We start from the raw sequence: 21,942 nt of genomic DNA on the forward strand, positions 1-21,942 counted from the left end.
TCATATGCCCTCCTCAAGTTGGAGGGATCTGAATTGGGTTCTCAGGTGGGGGTGGCGGGTCATGAATTTATAGCCCAGCAAGGGTCCTTCCGTTTGATCCAGATCCACTGGCTGCCTCTTTCAGCTGCTTGAGAAACTGCTCTGACGGTCTGCCGCAGAGCCTGTCCATGGATTCCAAGTTCTTTCAGCAACCTGATGGTGGAAGAAGCCACGAATCCTCTGCATCCCACTTCAACTGGCCACGCTGAGTTGCGTCTGCTGCCAACTCTGTGTAACGCAGTTTCTTACGCTTGTAGGGCTCTTCAACAGAGTTTTCCCACGGGACTGTGAGCTCTATGATGTACACAGCCTTTCGTGAAGGGGACCAGAATACCATGTCTGGCCTAAGGTTGGTAGAAGCAATCTCAGGTGGAAAAATTAGTTGCTGGCCAATATCAACAAGCATCTTCCAGTCGCGGGCCATGGCTAGGTGTCCAGTTTCTGGCTTCGTAGGAGGATACTTGGGCCTTTTCTGTCCCTCCCGGATGAATGTTGTTGTTTTGATGGGATTGCTTGTTTTTGGAGGTAATGAATTGGTTGCACATTTCTTGGTCTCAAGTGCTGCAGCCAGGCTCTTGAGGACCTGATTGTGCCTCCAGGTGTAGCGGCCTTGTGAGAGGCTGGTCTTGCAACCTGTCATTATATGCCTGAGAGTCGCTGGAGCTGGGCAGAGGGGACAGGTCGAGTCCTCGCCATACCATTGATGTAGATTTTTTGGTGATGGAAGCACATCATAAACAGCTCTTATGATGAAGCTGATGTTGCTTGCCTCCATTTGCCAAAGCTCACTCCAGTTGATCTTTCTCCTCTCCAGGCCTTCCCACCGCGTCCATTGCCCTTGTTTAGCAAGAGTGCCTTTGCACTTCTTGCAGTCTCCTCCTGTCTGCGCACCTCCTCGACCACCAGCTTCCTGCGTTCAGATGTTGTTGCCTTATGGAACATTGGTTTCCTTGCTGCCAGGCCAAAGCCTCCTCTTACATGCTGGATATTCCCCACAATGTCTTGGTGTCTCAGGGCTGATGTTGCTTGCTGCACAGCCTTGGATGATGTCCATTTCCGTCCAGTTTGTAGGGGAGGTGCAGCCTTGCTAATGGTCTGGTCTTTGGAGTCCTTCAATGTCATCTGAAGTCTTACTTTAGAGCACTTGTACTCCTCCGTTAGACTTGTAAGAGGTAGTTCAAGGACCCCTTTGCCATAGAGGCCGATGTTACTCAGGCATCGTGGGACACCCAGCCATTTCTTCATGTATGAGGTAATGGTTCGCTCCATCTTCTCCACTGTTGTTATTGGGACCTCATAGACGGTGAGTGGCCACATCACCCAGGGGAGAAGTCCAAACTGTAGGCACCAAAGCTTGAGTCTCCCAGGCAGTAGGGTTTTGTTGATGTTCTCAAGACCGTCGGCGATGTCCTGCCTTACTTGCTGCACTTGATATTTATCCCGGAGGCTTTCGTTGTACCATCTACCCAGGCTCTTGATGGGTTGATCAGACACCGTTGGCATCTCCAATGCAGAACCTCACATCTTTAAGCTGTCCCTTGACTATGGAGATGCTTCGAGATTTGCTCGGCTTGATTTTCATCCGGGCCCACTTGATGTTATCCTGCAGTTTTGCAAGTAGCCGCCTGGTGCATGCTGCCGTGGTGGTCAGTGTAGACATGTCATCCATGTATGCTCGGATAGGTGGGAGACGGAGCCCTTCCTTAGTTCTCTCACCGCCGACCACCCATCTCGATGCCCTGATGATGACTTCCATGGCCATAGTGAAGGCCAGAGGAGAAATTGTACAGCCTGCCGTTATGCCTACTTCCAAGCGCTGCCATGTTGTTGTGAAGTCAGGTGTTGTGAAACACAATTGCAGGTCTTGGAAATAGGTATTTACCAGTGTAGTGATGGGTTCTGGTACGTGGAAAATGTTGAAGGATTCCCAGAGGAGTTCATGGGGAACTGATCCAAAGGCATTGGCCAGGTTGAGGAAGATGACTTAGAGGTCTCTCTTGTCCTTCTTAGCTGTTTGGATCTGGTGCCAAATCATACTAGTATGTTCCAGGCAACCAGAGAAACCAGGAATGCCTGCTTTCTGTACAGATGTATCAATGTACTTGTTCCTTTCCAGATAAGTGGACAGCCTCTCTGCTATTATACTGAAAAAGATCTTCCCTTCGACGTTGAGAAGGGAGATTGGTCGGAATTGAATGATGTCTGTCGCATCCTTCTCTTTCGGGATTAGCACACCACCAGCCCTTCACCATGCCTTTGGTATTATTTCCTTCTGCCACACTATCCTCATGAGCCTCCAAAGAAAGCGTAGAACATCCGGGGCGTTCTTGTAGAGCTTGTATGATACTCCATTAGGCCCAGGAGCCGAGGCCGCTCTTGCTCTTCGGACAACGTTCTCTACTTCCCTCCATTTTGGAGGGTCAGTGTACAGATTGAATTCTGGTGGTTGAATAGGTGGGATGTCATGTGGGATGATTATCTGCTCATGCCTTTTCATGTCCTGGTGGACCTTTTCCAGATGTTCTTCCAGTTTTTAGGATCCCGCACTTTTCCTTTGCGAAGAAATCTTTGACAAACTTAAAGGTTTTTTTATAGAACCGTGTTCTTGAGTGTTTCCTTAAGTTTTCCGCTCTTCGCAAGGTTGCCAGCCGACATTTAATGTCTGCTTGGAGTAGCATGAGACCTTCTCTCTCTGCATCAGAGGCCTTCTTCCACTGCTTCTTCAGCTGCCTTCTCTCTCTGACAAGTATCTCGATCTCCTGCTGCCTCCTAGATCTGGCTGGCGCAGGTGGCGTCTTGCCACTTCTCCTTTTGTTTACTCCAAAGCGCTCTTCTCCGTAGTGGTAGATAATGTCTCCCCATCCTTTCAAGCTTTTTCTCTGCTGTTCCTACCTGTTGTTCCAAGATTTTTGTCAAGTCGTTGTTGATTGTTTCCCACTCTCTCTTTTCAACAGCTTTGGGCCACTTCACACTCGGTCTGTGCCCTTTGATCTTTTCCTCTTTTAGAGGTCTCTGTGGTTGGGTGAGTTCATCCACCGGCATTTCTGTGCTTGTGTTATCCTCCTCGGTTACAGGGGTGCTGGTGCTCTGCAAACTTTGGTTTGCGCCCCGTCGCTGTGCTTTATTCGACTGATTTGACTGGCTGCTTCGTAAGAAGTACTGGTCAATGCGAGGTCCCTGTCTCTGCTCTCCCAAGCATCTTTTCCTCCCTTGATGGATCCTTAACCCCCTTGCCGATGTTACTCTCTCCCAACCACAGCTGCACACCTGAAGTGTGTGTCCTGCTGCTGTTATGGTTGTCTCATGTGCTGTGTTCCTACTCGTAGTCGTTTCCGTTCCTGGGTCCGTAACTGGGTGATCAGTCGTTGAGCCATCTTGCGCCCCAGCTCTCGCAGGCTCTAGAGGTATGTTCCTTTGTTGACTTTCAGTAGCACTTAGCGGGTGTCTCCAACATACTGAAGCAGCGTCGGAGACTGCCAACATGGGTAGCTAGCCCATGACAACCCCAGTGGGGTCTATTCCCTCCGGTCAGCTGTCTCTCCAAGCTGTCACACAGACTTTCCTATGTTGTCAGCTGTCCTTTCACAGCAGTCACTGGACTGGTCCAGATGATCAGAATCATAAAACACAGGACGAGATGTTAAGAACTGTCCATTGTGCCAATAGATGGAATGCACTCGCATGAGATTTGCCGTGATGTTGACAGAGTGGCATGGGAGGTTTATTTCTTAGACTGGGTTAAGATGTCAATTTTGGGACACATCCTCAGTAGTTTGCCTTCGAATCAGTGGGTGTTTCGGCCTTTGTTAATGTTGTAAATGACTATTATAGCTGGAAACGGCAGATTTTTTTATGGAATATCTACATAGGTGTACAGAGGCCCATTATCAGCAACTGTCACTCCTGTGTTCCAATGGCACGTTGTGTTAGGTAATCCAGGTTTATCATTTTAAAAGGCTAATTGATCATTAGAAAACCCTTTTGAAATTATGTTAGCACAGCTGAAAACTGTTGTTCTAATTAAAGAAGCAATAAAACTTGCCTTCTTTAGACTAGTTGAGTATCTGGAGCATCAGCATTTGTGGGTTAATTACAGGCTCAAAATGGCCAGAAACTCGTCAGTCTATTCTTGTTCTGAGAAATGAAGGCTATTCCATGCGAGAAATTGCCAAGAAACTGAAGATCTCGTACAACGCTATGTACTACTCCCTTCACAGAAAACAGAAACTGGCTCTATCCAGAATAGAAAGAGGAGTGAGAGGCCCCGGTGCACAACTGAGCAAGAGGACAAGTACATTAGAGTGTCTAGTTTGAGAAACAGACACCTCACAGGTCCTCAAGTGGCAGCTTCATTATTAAATAGTACCTGCAAAACACCAGTCTCAATATCAACAGTGAAGAGGCGACTCCGGCATACTGGCCTTCCAGGCTTTTCACTAGATCTTGGAACATTGCTGTTGTGTCGCTTCCATTTAGACACATGAGCATTAGTGAGGTTGGGCACTGATGTTGGGCAATTAGGCCTGGCTCACAATCTGCATTTCAATTCATTTAAAAAGGTGTTAGGTGGGGTTGAGGTCAGGGTTCTGTGCAGGCCAATCAAGTTCTTCCACACTGTTCTCAACAAACATTTCTGTACTGACCTCGCTTTGTGCACAGGGGCATTGTCATGCTGAAACAGGAAAGGGCCTTCCCAAAACTGTTTCCACAAAGTTGGAAGCACAGAATTGTCTAGAATATCGTTGTATACTGTAGCTTTAAGACTTCCCTTCACTGGAACGAAGGGGCCTAGCCCGAACCATGAAAAACAGCCCCAGACCATTATTCCTATCACAGTGCCATCCGTTTTGTCACCAAAGCCCCATATATTACACACCACTGTGACCTGTACGCTCTCGTTGGCTGGCCCTTGCTTCATACTCGTCGCCAAACCAAATGGCTACAGGTTATCTACAAGTGTCTGCTTGGTAAAGCCCCGCCCATAGCAGCACCCACTCGTAGCACACGGTCCAGCAGGTATATCTCACTGGTCACCCCCAAAGCCAGCACCTCCTTTGGTCATCTTTCCTTCCAGTTCTCTGCTGCCACTGACTGGAACGAACTGCAAAAATCACTGAAGCTGCAGATTCCCATCTCCCTCACTAGCTTTAAGAACCAGCTGTCAAAGCAGCTCACAGATCACTGCACCTGTTCATAGCCCATCTGTATACAGCCCATCTATCTACCTCATTCCCATACTGTATTTATTTATTTTGCTCCTTTGGCACCACAGTATCTCTACTTGCAAATCCATCTTCTGCACATCTACCATTCCAGTGTTTAATTTCCATATTGTAATTACTTCGCCACCATGGCCTATTTATTGCCTTAAAACCCTTATTTGACCTTATTTGCACTCACTGTATATATACTTTGTTTTCTTTTTTTTGTACTCTATTATTGACTGTATGTTTTGTTCATTCCATGTGTAACTCTGTGTTGTTGTATGTGTCGAATTGCTGTGCTTTATCTTGGCCAGGTCGCAGTTGCAAATGAGAACTTGTTCTCATCTAGCTTACCTGGTTAAATAAAGGTGAAATATTATTTTTTATTTTTTTTAATCGCCGAAGTCAAGGATCGGTAGGATAGTCAGTTTTACGAGGGTACGTTTGGTGGCATGAATGAAGGAGGATTTGTTGCGAAATAGGAAGCCAATTCTAGATGTAATTTTGGATTGGTGATGCTTAATGTGAGTCTGGAAGGAGAGTTTACAGTCTAGCCAGACGCCTAGGTATTTGTAGTTGTCCACATATTCTAGGTCAGAACCGTCCAGAGTAGTGATGCTAGTCAGGCGGGAGGGTGCAGGCAGCAATCAGTTGAAGAGCATGCACTTAGTTTTACTTGCATTTAAAAGCATTTGGTGGCCACGGAAGGAGAGCTGTATGGCATTGAAGCTCGTCTGGAGGTTAGTTAATACAGTGTCCAAAGAAGGGCCAGAAGTATACAGAATGGTGACGTCTGCGTAGAGGTGGATTAGAGAATCACCAGCAGCAAGAGCGACACCATTGATGTATACAGAGAAGAGAGTCGACCCGAGAATTTAACCCTGTGGCACCCCCATAGAGACTGCCAGAGGTCCGGACAACAGGCCCTCCGATTTGACACACTGAGCTCTATCAGAGAAGTAGTTGGTGAACCAGGCGAGGCAATCATTTGAGAAACAAAGGTTGTTGAGTCTGCCAATAAGAATGTGGTGATTGACAGAGTCGAAAGCCTTGGCCAGGTCGATGAATACAGCTGCATAGTAATGTCTCTTATCAATGACGGTTATGATATCGTTAAGGACCTTGAGCGTGACTGAGGTGCTCCCATGACCAGCTCGGAAACCAGATTGCATAGTGGAGAAGGTGCGATGTGATTCAAAATGATCAGTAATCTGTTTGTTAACTTGGCTTTCGAAGACCTTAGAGATGCAGGGTAGGATAGATATAGGTCTGTAGTAGTTTGGGTCTAGAGTGTCTCCCCCTTTGAAGAGGGGGATGACCGTGGCTGCTTTCCAATCTTTGGGAATCTCAGACGATACAAAAGAGAGGTTGAACAGGCTAATAATAGGGGTTGCGACAATTTCGGCAGATAATTTAAGAAATAGAGGGTCCAGATTGTCTAGCCCGGCTGATTTGTAGAGGTCCAGATTTTGCAGCTCTTTCAGAACATCAGCTATCTGGATATGGGTGAAGGTGAAATGGTGGGAGCTTGGGCGGGTTGCTGTAGAGGGTGCCGGGCAGTTGACTGGGGTAGGGGTAGCCAGATGGAAAGCAATTATAGTGGATTTGTCTGTTGTAACAGTGTTTCCTAGCCTCAGAGCAGTGGGTAGCTGGGATGAGGTGCTCTTATTCTCCATGGACTTTACAGTGTCCCAGAACTTGTCCCAGAGTTTGTACTGCAGGATGCAAATTTCTGTTTAAAAAAGCTAGCCTTAGCTTTCCTAACTGCCTGTGTATATTGGTTCCTAACTTCCCTGAAAAGTTGCATATCACGGGGGCTATTCAATGCAAATGCAGAACGCCACATGATGTTTTTGTGCTGGTCAAGGGCAGACAGCTCTGGAGTGAACCAAGTGCTATATCTATTCCTGGTTCTACATTTTTTGAATGGGGCATAACTATATAAGATGGTGAGGAAGGCCCTTTTAAAGAATAACCAGGCATCCTCTACTATCGGGATGAGGTCAATGTCGTTCCAGGATACCCCGGCCAGGTCGATTAGAAAGACCTGCTTGCAGAAGTGTTTTAGGGAGCGTTTGACAGTGATGAGGGGTGGTCGTTTGCTCGCAGACCCATAACGGATGCAGGCAATGAGGCAGTGATCGCTGAGATCCTGGTTGAAAACAGCAGAGGTGTATTTGGAGGGTGAGTTAGTTAGGATGATATCTATGAGGGTGCCCATCTTTACTGATTTGGGGTTATATCTGGTGGGTTCATTGATAAATTGTGTGAGATTGAGGGCATCAAGCCTAGATTGTAAGATGGCCGGGGTGTTAAGCATGTCCCAGTTTAGGTCACTTAGAAGCACAAGCTCAGAAGATAGATGGGGGGCAATCAAATCACATATGGTGTCGAGGGCACAGCTGGGGGCAGAGGGTGGTCTATAGCAAGCGGCAACGGTGTGAGACTTGTTTCTGGAAAGGTAAATTTTTAGAAGTAGAAGCTCAAATTGTTTGGGTACAGACCTGTATAGTAAGACAGAACTCTGCAGGTTATTTTTGCAGTAAATTGCAACACCGCCCCCTTTGGCAGTTCTATTTTGTCGGAAAATGTTATAGTTAGGAATGGAAATTTCAAGTTTTTGGTGGTCTTCCTAAGCCAGGATTCAGACACGGCTAGGACATCCGGATTGGTGGAGTGTGCTAGGGCAGTGAATAAAACAAACTTAGGGAGGAGGCTTCTAATGTTAACATGCATGAAACCAAGGCTTTTACAGTTGCAGAATAACAAATGAGAGAGCCTGGGGGATGGGAGTGGAGGTAGACACTGCAGGGCCTGGATTAACCTCTACATCACTGAAAGAACAGAGGAGGAGTAGGATAAGGGTACAGCTAAAGGCTAACAGAACTGGACGCCTAGTACATTCAGAACAGAGAGTAAAAGGAGCAGATTTCTGGGCACGGTAGAATATATTCAAGCCATAATGTACAGACAAAGGTATAGTAGGATGTGAATACAGTGGGGTAAAACCTGTGCATAGAGTGATAATGAAAGAGATATTGTCTCTAGAAATAGCATTTAAACCAGGTGATGTCACGGCGTGTGTGGGGGGTGGAACTAAATTGTTAGCCGAGGCGTGTTGAGCAGTGCCAGAGGCTCTACAGTGAAATATAACAATGGTTACAAACCAGAACAGCAATCGACACGGCATGGTGACGTTAGGGAAAGGCATGCGTAGCCGGGTGATCACACATGTACAGTACGTGGCTTCAAGCAGCTAGTGGCACTGGGCTATCAGGCTAACAGAAAGGCCTTAGAGGGATGAAGCGATGGAGGGAAGTCTGTTGTGCCCCCCTTGTGCAGTTACATCAGTGGACGGATCAGCAGTGCTCCATGGGGTAAATCAGGCCAATTGGCAAGATATGTATAGTGGCCGAAGAAATATGTCCGAAGGGCCTCTTAAGTCAGCAGTCCAATGTGCTTAAGATGGCTAGCAGGCCGCAGATTAGCGGCTGTGCATTCAGGGGTCGTTAGCTGCTGTATTTCCAGGTGAAAAAAATAATAATATCATAATAAAAATGTATTCAATTTAAAAAATTAAAAAATAGGTTCAGAGCTTGCGGTAGGAATCCGGAGATATTGAGAAGAATAAGTCCGACTAGCTCTGGTTTGAGTCACGCTGTACAGACTGGCAAGAGTTGTCCGGGATAAAGGTAGCTGATGACCGCTAGCAAAGGATAGCTGACTGCTAGCTAGTGGCTTTGGAATGTATTAGATGGGCCTCGTAAGCCAACAGTCCGTTGTGCTCTAGACAACTAGTATTCAGGGGACGTTAGCTGCGAAGGTCGGAAGGTGAGAAGTTTCAGAGCTTGCGAGAGGAATCCGGGGATATGGAGAGAAAAAATAGGTCCGGTATGCTCTGCTTGAATCGCGTTGTACAACCTGGCGAGAGCTTTCCGAGCTAAAGGTTAGCTGATGACCGTTAGCTGGCTAGTTATCTGGCTAGTCTATGTTGGAGAGATTCCAGTAATAGAGGCAAAGAAAAATACGTTAGAGAAAAAGCAGGTCCACACCACATTGGGTGAGGCGGGTTGAAGGAGTGTATTTTGAAATAAGGGTTTAGAAAAATAGAAAAGTTATGCGAAGAAAAATATCTAAAAATATACTTGGGACACGACAAGACGAAGTACAAATACGTCTGACTGCTACGCCATCTTGGATGTCATTTACAAAGTAGCCTCCAACACTACTCAGCAAACTGGATGTAGTCTATCACAGTGCCAACCGTTTTGTCACCAAAGCCCCATATACTACCCACCACTGCGACCTGTATGCTCCCGTTGGCTGGCCCTCACTACATATTTGTTACCCAACCCACTGGCTCCAGGTCATCTATAAGTCTATGCTAGGTAAAGCCCCACCTTATCTCAGCTCACTGATCACCATAACAACACCCACCCGTAGCACGTGCTCCAGCAGGTATATTTCACTGGTCACCCCCTAAGCCAACACTTACTTTGGCCACCTTTCCTTCCAGTTCTCTGCTGCCAATGACTGGAACGAAATGCATCTTATATCTCCCTCTCTAACTTTAAGCATCAGCTGTCAGAGCAGCTGACAGCTGATCACTGTATCAGTACACAGTACCTGTACACAGCCAATCTGTAAAAAGCACACCCAACTACCTCATCCCCATGTTATTACTTATCCTCTTGCTCTTTTGCACCCCAGTATTTCTACTTGCACATCATCATCTTCACATCTATCATCTATTAATGCTAAATTGTAATTATTTCCCCTCCATGGCCTATTTATTGCCTTACCTCCCTACTCTTCTACATTTGCACACACTGAACATAGATTTTTTTCTATTGTGTTATTGACTGTACGCTTGTTTATGTGTAACTCTGTGTTGTTGTTTTTGTCGCACTGCTTTGTTTTATCTTGTCCAGGTCGCAGTTGTAAATGAGAACTAGTCCTCAACTGGCCTACCTGGTTTAATAAAGGTGAAAACAAATAAATAACAACCTGCTTAACACAGGTTATAATGGCCGGCCCCTAAATGCCAACAGACAGGGGTCCATCCGGAGTGTGTGTGTGTGTGTGTGTGCGTGTGCGTGTGCGTGTGCGTGTGCGTGCGTGCGTGCGTGCGTGTGTGTGTGTGTGTGTGTGTGTGTGTGTGTGTGTGTGTGTGTGTGTGTGTGTGTGTGTCATTAGTTCTGTAGCCAGCTGTGTTCCCCCCCCCCCCACTCCATTTCCCCATGTCCGTACCTCCGTATCCTAGCAACATCATCCACTGACCAGTGGTTATTGTTAAAGTCATTCTGAAGAGTACTGCCTGCACTGATGTCGTGGTGTCTTTGATGGTTACACTCTGACATCCTTGGTCCAAATAATTTAATAGGACAAAACGTGAATGTTACATAAATGAAGCACAGGGTCAATGTTATATATCACTTTAATGTAAACAACCTTTTTTACAAGCACATATTAATACAAAACCACTTCAAATAGGAGAATAAAACACTGATACCTGTAACAGTAACATCAAATACTGTTCAATAGCGTACGTAAACGCACTTACTGGTTCCTAAAGTCTATTTATTTTTCTTGGTTGTTGCTGAATCAAATCATAACAGGCTTATGTAGAGTTTATTTTGTAACTCTTTGTGGTATTTGCAAAGGACATTACTGTTGGTCATTACTTCAAGGATAAGTAGAATACTACAATATATATATATATATATATATATATATATATATATATATATATATATTGTAGGTATTCTACTTATCCTTGAAGTAATGACAAAATATATATATATATATATATATATTGTAGGTATTCTACTTATACTTGAATTAATGACAATATATATATATACAGTGCATTCGGAAAGTATTCAGACCCCTTGACTTTTTCCACATTTTGTTACATTACAGCCTTATTCTAAAACTGATTGAATAATTTTTTCCCCTCATAAATCTACACACAATACTCCATAATGACAAAGCAAAAACAGGTTTTTAGAAATGTTTGCAAATTTATTAAAAATGTATTTATAAAAAACGGAAATATCACATTTACATAAGTATTGAGACCCTTTACTCAGCACTCTGTTGAAGCACCGTTGGCAGTGATTACAGCCTTGAGTTTTCTTGGGTATGACGCTACAAGCTTGGCACACTTGTATTTGGGGAGTTTCTCCCATTCTTCTCTGCAGATCCTCTCAAGCTCTGTCAGGTTGGATGGGGAGCGTCACGGCACAGCTATTTTCAGGTCTCTTTGATCAGGTTCAAGTCCGGCCTCTGGTTGGGCCACTCAAGGACATTCAGAGACTTGTCCCGAAGCTACTCCTGCATTGTCTTGGCTGTGTGCTTAGGGTCGTTGTCCTGTTGGAAGGTGAACCTTTGCCCCAGGCTCAGGTCCTGAACTTCATCAAGGATCTCTCTGTAATTTGCTGCATGCATCTTTCCCTCGATCCTGACTAGGCTCCCAGTACTTGCCACTGAAAAATATCTCCACAGCATGATGCTGGAGTACACCTGAGGACCTTCAATGCTGCAGACATTTATGGGTACCCAAAGGTTTGTGCCTTTCCAAATCAGGTCCAATCAAATGAATTTACCACATGTGTACTCCAATCAAGATGTAGAAACATCTCAAAGATGATCAATCTTTTATTTTTAATACATTTGCAAACATTTCTAAAAACTTTTTTTTTTTGCTTTGTCATTACAGGGTATTGTGTGTAGATTGATGAGGATATATATATATATATATATATATATATATATATATATATATATATATATATATATATATATATATATCAAAAGTTTGGACACACCTACTCATTCCAGAGTTTTTCGTTATTTTTACTATTTTCTACATTGTAGAATAACAATGAAGACATCAAATCTATGAAATAACACATATGGAATCATGTAGTAATCAAAAAGGTGTTATTAACAAATCAAAATATATCCTAGATTTGAGATTCTTCAAAGTAGCCACCCTTTGCCTTGATGAAAACTTTGCACACTCTAGGCATTCTCTCAACAAGCTTCATGAGGTAGTCACCTGGAATGCATTTCAATTAACAGGTGTGCCTTGTTGTAAGTTAATTTGTGGAATTTCTTTCCTTCTTAATGTGTTTGAGCCAATCTGTAGTTGTGTTGTGACAAGGTAGGGGTGGTATACAGAAGATAGCCCTATTTGTTAAAAGACCAAGTCCATATTACGGCAAGAACAGCTCAAATAAGCAAAGAGAAATGACAGTCCATCATTACTTTAAGACACGAAGATCAGTCAATCCGAAACATTTCAAGAACTTTCAAAGTTTCTTCAAGTGCAGTCGCAAGAAACCATCAAGCGCTATGATGAAACTGGCTCTCATGAGGACCACCACAGGAAAGGAAGACCCAGAGTTACCTCTGCTGCAGAGGATAAATTCATTAGAGTAAACTGGCTCTCAGATTGCAGCCCAAGTAAATGTTTCACAGAGTTCAAGTAACAGACACATCTCAACATCAACAACAGTTCAGAGGTGACTGTGTGAATCAGGCCTTTATGGTCGAATTGTTGCAAAGAAACCATTACTAAAGGACACCAACAAGAAGAAGAGACTTGCTTTGGCCAAGTAACACGAGCAATGGACATTAGACCGGTGGAAATCTGTCCTTTGGTTTGATGAGTCCAAATATGGGATTTTTGGTTCCAACCACCGCGTCTTTGTGAGACACAGAGTAGGTGAACGGATGATCTCAGCACGTGTGGTTCCCATCGTGAAGTATGGAGGAGGAGGAGGTGTGACAGTATGGGGTTGCTTTGCTGGTGACACTGTCTGTGATTTATTTAGGATTCAAGGCACACTTAATCAGCAGGCTACCACAGCATTCTGCAGCAATATGCCATCCCACCTGGTCTGCTTTTAGTGGGACTATCATTTGTTTTTCAACAGGACAATGACCCAAAATACACCTCCAGGTTGTGTAAGGGCTATTTGACCTGGGTCTCCACAATCACCAGACCTCAACCCCAATGAGATGGTTTGGGAGGAGTTGGACCGCAGGGTGAAGGAAAAGCAGCCAACATGTGCTCAGCATTTGTGTGAACTCTTTCAAGACTGTCGGAAAAGCATTCTCCATGAATCTGTTTGAGAAAATGCAATGAGTGTGCAAAGCCTGTCATCAAGGCAAAGGGTGGCTACTTTGAAGAATTTAAAATCTAAAATATGTTATGATTTGTTTAACACTTTTTGTGTTACTACATGATTCCATATATGCTATTTCGTAATTTTGAAATCTTCACTATTATTGTACAATGTAGAAAATAGTAAAAATAAAGAAAAACCCTTGAATGAATAGGTGTCCAAACCTTTGACTGGTACTGTATATATATATATATATATATATAAACACAACTACAGTGAAATATAACACAGTATTATTTTTTAACAATAGTCAACATGACAACAATAACCAATGTATCCCATCAAGCAATATCATAAACACAGTTGAATGAATACCAACCATTGTCTCCTGTGTTGACTCCTGGGTTGACTCCTGTGTTGACTCCTGGGTTGACTCCTGGGTTGACTCCTGTGTTGATGCCTGGGTTGACTCCTGTGTTGACTCCTGGGTTGACTCCTGTGTTGACTCCTGGGTTGACCGATCTTCAGTCCAGTGAGGTATAATCAAATGTCAGTCCATTACAGCTGCTGATATAGTCGCTGTGTGTGTTGTTGGAAGGTTGTTTGAACGCTGTGGAGCTAGCTGAGTGGAAGAGAGAGGGGAGGCTTACTGGCTGGTCTCGATGCTAAATAGTGTATCAGGCATCGTTGAGGCAGTGTCCAACAACTCCCAAACAACCTTCTGCTTAAAAATCACTGGTGGTGGTGGATAACACAATTTGATCACAAAAACCACACAAGATAGACAGATACACAAAGCTCAGGGGTGAACAAGGACAGATGTAGCTGAATACTGAGTTGCCTTTTAGAACCCGTCCTGTTGGTCGGTGTGTGTACCCTCTCCTTGCTTCCTTCCCTCACTTCCTCTCTTCACTTCCTCCCCTCGGCTGGTGCTCCCTCCTGGTGCTCCCAGGGTATGGGATCATTCTCCTCTGTCATGGAGCCTGTCTCTCTCTCATGCCAGAACTGCTCCACATCCAGCAGCACGATCCCATCCCGGGGGCTCTCTCCCTCCGCATCCACCTCCTCCACCCCTCCCTGCTCCGCCTGGGGCTGGGGATCAACTCTAGTCTCCTGGGTAGGGATGGGGCCTAGGCTTCCGTCTCCTCCCTGCAGCTGGCCTGAGGTCTCCGGTCGTGGGCAAGGGGACTGGGGGGCGGTGGGTGCGTGGGGCCCGGGTTTGGGGTTTGGGTTGGACGGGGTGTGTTTACGAAGAGTAAGGCGCCTCCACAGACCCCTGTACCCCTCTGTGAACTCCTCCGACAGAGAGAGGACGATGATGGGGTTCACCAGGGAGAGAGAGAAGGTGAGGAGCAGGGCGGAGATGGAGAAGAGGAGAGGGGGAGAGAAGACGACAAAGGGTTCTTCCTCTCTCGGTCCCTGTGCCTCTCGCTCCGCGGCGTGCCGCTCCCACACCCAGACCACCCACTGCGGCAGCCACAGCATCGCCATGGCTACCGTCAGACTGAACAACATCAGCGTGAGCTTCCTGGATCTGATCTGCGTTCGGAGGTTCTGGGTCTTACTACAGCGCCGCTGGCACCGCCCATACGCCCACCAGAAATACAGCAGGGAAAAACTCAAAGGGGCGCAGAACACACCGAGGGGGTACGCCTTAACGTAGACCGACATGAAGTCCTGCGCTTCGGGGGGAACCACCTGCACACACACCAGCCCCCGGGTCTCTCTCTGCAGTGAGGAGAACAGCCAGGTAGGGATGGGAGCGGAGCAGGCAGACAGCCAGAGGAACCACATCACCAAAAGGATGGAGCGTAGACGGATGCTGACCTGTTTAGTGGGGTTAGAGACGTAACGGTAACAAGCCTTAGCCAACAGCGCTACGGTAAAACTCTTCGCAGCCATGCAGCTCTGCAGGAACCAATCACAGGTCTTGCACACTGCCCAGCCAAGTGTCCAGGTGGGTTTGGAGAAGGCGGCGGCACGGAACGGGAGGGCGAACGCCAGGACAAGGCCGTCGGCAAACATCAGGTTGAGGATGAGAGCATTGATGAGGGAGAGTTTCCCATGGTGGGCGTTGGAGATCAGGATGCCCATAGATGTGAGGGTACCGGCCAGCCCAAGGACACAGACAACCCCCAGAATGACAGGCACAAGGACATGCAGCTCGCCTGGATCCAGGTGCTCGTAGGAACCACGCTCTATGAACGAAGGACGAAGTCGGTCCACAGTCGAGCTATTAGCAGTGGATACATTCACCCCTGGCAGTTTATCCATCTCAGAAGAAACAGGCGGTGGAGAGAGAAGGCTTGTCTTGTTATGTAGAGAATAGTAAGCCGACTTAATACAGGAAGCCTACACCGATGGAAATGAAAACTGCTGGAAAAATGGACTTATAAAAAAGACTGACTACTCGAAGAAAAAGTATTTTGAGAAAGGTATTTTCAAAGATTAAGCAACAAATAAGTGAATGGATCTATCTCGTTCTAAAACTCAACTCCTGATTGCAGCCTAATCTTCTTATCAAATATCGATTTGCTTCCAGACACTCTTGTCTTGTCTGTTTGTCTCCTGATGGGTTTATCCGCGGTTATAAAGGCTGCAGTTTGATTGACAGTTGCCATCCCCAGCTGAATAAACTGCGCGAAACTCGCCGGGCCAATTAGAACGCTGTACCTTTTCCAACTGTACTCAACACGCGCTGCGCTGCACGACGTAGGGATTCAGTCCCCAGTGCATCAAATTAAACACGACTTTCTCATTTGGAGCGACAGCAGGCGAGTTTGACGCTATGAATGAATCATCTCTGTTTTGCCTCAGACTAGAAGACCAAGGGCCAGTGTGAATAATAAACCCAACAGGTAATATCCATGTATCGGCCTTTACTATGTCTAAGACTATGGTTTATATAATATTTCCTCAAAATGTGTGAACACGTTATTATTTCATCAAAACGCCTTAAACTGTCGACTCAGAATCATCATTTCTCTTTTGGGAATAGCCTGAAAATAAAGATTTGTGTCCCCTAAATTAGTTTAATTTGCAACAACAACAAAAGTAACTTAATCTAAATGTATGTTTATCATAATGATTATTATTTACATTATAAGATAGGAGAACGTCACACGAGGAAGACCAGCAAGACATTCTTGGCTTGTCTTTTGTCCAGATGAGGGCGCTCTTCATCTTTCAAACACCACTACCACTACTTCTACACTGAGCAGTTCTATGAACAGTGAACACAATGGAAAATACACCCATACATTTGTTTACTGATCTATTACAACTACGAAAAAAGGCAGAAAATGCATGCTTAAACTTGCACAAACTTGTTTATTCAAAAGAATTCCAGTAAGCGTGAGGACAGCATTTCATTACATTCTGAGCCATACAAACTGTTTGTTTCAAAACTGATTTTGTTTAGAAGACATTACTTTGTAAAGTTCCTCACAAATGGCACCCCATTTCCTGTAATGTGCACTGTGTTTGACCATAGTCCTATGGGCCTTAGTCAAAAGTAGCGCACTATAAAGGAAATAGGGTGCCATTTGGGATGCTAGAAGTCCCTGATATCATCGATGCCTCATCACTGGGTGTTCGGCTTGAAGACATGATACCATCCTCTCTCGTTGGACACTGCCAGCTTGAAGTAGTCTGTTGGCACAGATCTAGGATCACCCTTCCCAATTCTAACCTTCCCTTAGAGGGAAAAACACAAAACTGACCTAAGATCAGCATTTAGGGACAACTTCATCCTACCCCTGGTACAGAAGAGAAACATATGCAGACACAGCCATGTCTGTATATCTATGGATATATTCGGAGTAGGGCCCAGAGGTGTTTCTCATGGCGTGGCCTGATTAGGGAAAACTCTGGTTATGAGACACAGAACCGGCTGTCTTTTACTGTGTTATAATATGACCATAGCTGCGGGAAGTAGTTTGGTGGTGGGGGTGCTGAGATGATTATTGTTTGTGTCTTGTCATTTAGCTGGTCATATTAATACACTGCATGGTAAGACTACTGCGGAGTGGTCCAATCAGGGACATGCATAAACATCCCATGAATTATACATGTGCAGTCGGTTGCTAACATGAAGTGATAAAGTAAACAGTGCTTCTCACTGGGAACTTACATTTGCTTAGCTTTTTTCCCCGATGTTAATATTTTTGGGTAAAAAACATTCACACTTGTATTGTTTTCACCATCCTCCTCATCCTCCCCCCCTCATCCTCCTCACCCTCTCCACCCTCCCCATCCTCTTCATCCTCCCCATCCTAATCCCCACCCTACCCTACCCATCCTCCTCATCCTCTCCATCCTCCTCATCCACCCCACCCTCCTCATCCTCCTCATCCACCCCACCCTCCTCATCCTCCTCATCCACCCCACCCTCCTCATCCTCCTCATCCTCCCCATTCTCCTCATCCTCCCCACCCTCCTCATCCTCTCCATCCTCCTCATCCACCCCATCCTCCTCATCCTCCCCATCCTCCTCATCCACCCCACCCTCCTCATCCTCCTCATCCACCCCACCCTCCTCATCCTCCCCATCCTCCTCATCCTCCCCACCCTCCTCATCCTCTCCATCCTCCTCATCCACCCCACCCTCCTCATATTCTCCATCCTCCTCATCCACCCCATCCTCCTCATCCTCCTCATCCACCCCACCCTCCTCATCCACCCCATCCTCCTCATCCTCCTCATCCACCCCACCCTCCTCATCCTCCTCATCCTCTCCATCCTCCTCATCCACCCCATCCTCCTCATCCACCCCACCCTCCTCATCCTCCCCATCCTCCTCATCCACCCCACCCTCCTCATCCTCCCCATCCTCCTCATCCACCCCACCCTCCTCATCCTCTCCATCCTCCTCATCCACCCCACCCTCCTCATCCTCCTCATCCTCTCCATCCTCCTCATCCTCCTCATCCACCCCACCCTCCTCATCCTCCTCATCCTCTCCATCCTCCTCATCCTCCTCATCCACCCCACCCTCCTCATCCTCCCCATCCTCCTCATCCTCCTCATCCTCCCCATCCTCCCCACCCTCCCCCACCCCACATCAACCCTGCATAAGAAAAAATAAGGCACCACAGCTTCAAAAACAGAATCATTGACAAGAAAAAGAAACTCACAGAAAAAACTACATCATTAAATAAAATAAAAACATCGATCTGGCCTCAAAGAGGCCTAATCACATCATTCACATTATTAAAGACAGTCTCACGCCAGAGACAGGCTGAAACATCCATACTGTCAGACTGTATTCGTCCCAATATCCACAGCATACTATCTAAGACATTGGTTTACGGTCAGTGGTATGCAAGTGAGGATACTGTGAGACAGACCCCTTTCAGTGCTATAATGAAGGTTCAGTTAGTTGTCTAACAGTTATGTTCATGTCCAGTGGCCTCCTGTCTAAACCTCCAGATGGGATGGGAAAGATCTGGCCTGATGGCTGGAGAGGACAGGAGGACAGGAGGACAGGGGGACAGGAGGACAGGAGGACAGGGGGACAGGAGGACAGGGGGACAGGGGGACAGGAGGACAGGGGGACAGGAGGACAGGGGGACAGGAGGACAGGAGGACAGGGGGACAGGAGGACAGGGGGACAGGAGGACAGGGGGACAGGGGGACAGGAGGACAGGGGGACAGGGGGACAGGAGGACAGGGGGACAGGAGGACAGGGGGACAGGAGGACAGGAGGACAGGGGGACAGGAGGACAGGGGGACAGGAGGACAGGGGGACAGGGGGACAGGAGGACAGGGGGACAGGGGGACAGGAGGACAGGGGAACAGGAGGACAGGAGGACAGGGGGACAGGGGAACAGGGGGACAGGAGGAAAAAGTGTTGGAGATACTTTTTTAGCCTCCATAAATGTCTGTGTTCTCGAAAAAGTGTCCTCTCACATCTTGCAACCGAGACAAAATGGCACCTGGTCAGACAGCGTGTTCTGCTACGTCTCTGTTCATCTCAGTTCATGTGTGACTCCAGTCAAGTCAAGTCCAGTCTTACTCTGGTTGCATCACAATGCTCCAGTGCTCCTTCATGTGTCATCCAAATGAATAAATAAAACAGTTAACTGAAGGCCACGGAGAGGCTTGTTCAGGCCAGAGCAGGCGGCTAGCTTCATTCCACTCAGGACTAGAAGAACCATCTGTCTTCATCTTTAACTTTATCCAGGCTGAACTCTGCCACATTCGGAGCGGGAATTCTCAAGTGTGTTCTACAAATTCCTATTCCGGGAATTCCAGCATTCCCTCCAGCCATATCTGGCTTACAGGCAGGCAAGAGGAGAGAAGGAGGAATGGAGGGGAGATAGAGAGACAAGAGGAGAGGAGGAGGAATGGAGGGGAGATAGAGAGACAAGAGGAGAGGAGGAGGAATGGAGGGGAGATAGAGAGACAAGAGGAGAGGAGGAGGAACGGAGGGGAGATAGAGAGCCACGAGGAGAGGAGGAGGAATTGAGGGGAGATAGAGAGACACGAGGAGAGGAGGAGGAATGGAGGAGAGATAGAGAGACAAGAGGAAGGGAGGAGGAATGGAGGGGAGATAGAGAGACAAGAGGAGAGGAGGAGGAATGGAGGGGAGATAGAGAGACAAGAGGAGAGGAGGAGGAATGGAGGGGAGATAGAGAGACAAGAGGAGAGGAGGAGGAATGGAGGGGAGATAGAGAGACAAGAGGAGAGGAGGAGGAATGGAGGGGAGATAGAGAGACAAGAGGAGAGGAGGAGGAACGGAGGGGAGATAGAGAGACAAGAGGAGAGGAGGAGGAATGGAGGGGAGATAGAGAGACACGAGGAGAGGAGGAGGAATGGAGGGGAGATAGAGAGACACGAGGAGAGGAGGAGGAATGGAGGGGAGATAGAGAGACATGAGGAGAGGAGGAGGAATGGAGGGAAGATAGAGAGACATGAGGAGAGGAGGAGGAACGGAGGGGAGATGTCTCTCTATATCCACTCCATTCCTCTCCTCGTGTCTCTAACTCCCCTCCATTCCTCTCCTCGTGTCTCTAACTCCCGTCCATTCCTCTCCTCGTGTCTCTGACTCCCCTCCATTCCTCTCCCCGTGTCTCTCTATCTCCCCTCCATTCTTCTCCTCGTGTCTCTCTAACTCCCCTCCATTCCTCTCCTCGTGTCTCTCTAACTCCCCTCCATTCCTCTCCTCGTGTCTCTATCGCCCCTCCATTCCGCTCCTTGTGTCTCTAACTCCCCTCCATTCCTCTCCTCATGTCTCTCTAACTCGCCTCCAATCCTCTCGCCTCTCTATCTCCCCTCCATTCCTCTCCTCATGTCTCTCTAACTCGCCTCCAATCCTCTCGCCTCTCTATTTCCCCTCCATTCCTCTCCTCGTGTCTCTAACTCCCCTTCATTCCTCTCCTCTCGCCTCTCTATCCCCCCTCCATTCCTCTCCTCGTGTCTCTCTATCTCCCCTCCATTCCTCTCCTTGTGTCTCTCTATCTCCCCTTCATTCCTCTCCTCATCTCTCTATCTCCCCTCCATTCCTCTCCTCATCTCTCTATCTCCCCTCCATTCCTCTCCTCGTCTCTCTATCTCCCCTCCATTCCTCTCCTCGTCTCTCTATCTCCCCTCCATTCCTCTCCTTGTGTCTCTCTATTTCCCCTCCATTCCTCTCCTCATCTCTCTATCTCCACTCCATTCCTCTCCTCATCTCTCTTTCTCCCCTCCATTCCTCTCCTTGTCTCTCTATCTCCCCTCCATTCCTCTCCTTGTGTCTCTCTATTTCCCCTCCATTCCTCTCCTCATCTCTCTATCTCCCCTCCATTCCTCTCCTTGTGTCTCTCTATTTCCCCTCCATTCCTCTCCTCATCTCTCTATCTCCCCTCCATTCCTCTCCTCGTGTCTCTCTATTTCCCCTCCATTCCTCTCCTCATCTCTCTATCTCCACTCCATTCCTCTCCTCGTGTCTCTCTATCTACCCTCCATTCCTCTCATCGTGTCTCTCTATCTCCCCTCCATTCCTCTCCTCGTGTCTCTCTATCTCCCCTCCATTCCTCTCCTCGTGTCTCTCTATCTCCCCTCCATTCCTCTCCTCGTGTCTCTCTATCTCCCCTCCATTCCTCTCCTCGTGTCTCTCTATCTCCCCTCCATTCCTCTCCTCGTGTCTCTCTATCTCCCCTCCATTCCTCTCCTCGTGTCTCTCTATCTCCCCTCCATTCCTCTCCTCGTGTCTCTCTATCTCCACTCCATCCTTTTCCTCTTCTGCCTAGGTGACCTTGTCCTGGAAGATGTAGAGGTTGTTACTGGCTGCCACGGCGATGATGTTTTCCTGTGGGTGCCAGGCGGAGTGGAGGATCTTCTTACTGAAGTCCAGACTGTCAACAGTCACCTCGTCTTTACGACGCTTCCCACCCACACACACCTAGAGAGGAAGAGAGGAGAGGAGGTGAGAAGAGGAGGTGAGGAGAGGTGAGGATGGTTGAGGAGAGGAGATGTGAGATGAGGTGAGGAGGTGAGTAGACAGATTGTTAGTATTTCCTCCTCTTCAGTTTCACATTAAAAAAATCCTAACATTGGAAATTTGCTAATCTTTTCTTTTTTAC

The 21,942-nt window shown here is 46.9% G+C and overlaps 2 protein-coding genes across 3 annotated transcripts in view; both read right to left on the reverse strand.

The window, feature by feature from the left end:
- Positions 1–14,287: 14,287 nt before the first annotated feature.
- LOC135526669 (G-protein coupled receptor 151-like) lies at positions 14,288–15,652 on the reverse strand. Its single transcript, XM_064955211.1, has one exon. The coding sequence runs from the start codon at positions 15,650–15,652 to the stop codon at positions 14,288–14,290; it is 1,365 nt and encodes a 454-aa protein (XP_064811283.1).
- Positions 15,653–18,450: 2,798 nt separating this feature from the next.
- LOC135526670 (serine/threonine-protein phosphatase 2A 55 kDa regulatory subunit B beta isoform-like) overlaps positions 18,451–21,942 on the reverse strand; it is a 93,620-nt gene continuing 90,128 nt past the window's right edge. For both annotated transcript variants that reach the window (XM_064955212.1, XM_064955213.1), the window contains exon 10: positions 18,451–21,761. In XM_064955212.1, the coding sequence (XP_064811284.1) occupies positions 21,606–21,761 (156 nt within the window). In that variant the 3' untranslated portion in view covers positions 18,451–21,605. The remainder of the gene's footprint in view (positions 21,762–21,942) is intronic.

This window comes from Oncorhynchus masou, chromosome 32 (genome assembly GCF_036934945.1).
Source record: "Oncorhynchus masou masou isolate Uvic2021 chromosome 32, UVic_Omas_1.1, whole genome shotgun sequence".
In the NCBI taxonomy this organism is placed as follows: Eukaryota; Metazoa; Chordata; class Actinopteri; order Salmoniformes; family Salmonidae; genus Oncorhynchus; species Oncorhynchus masou.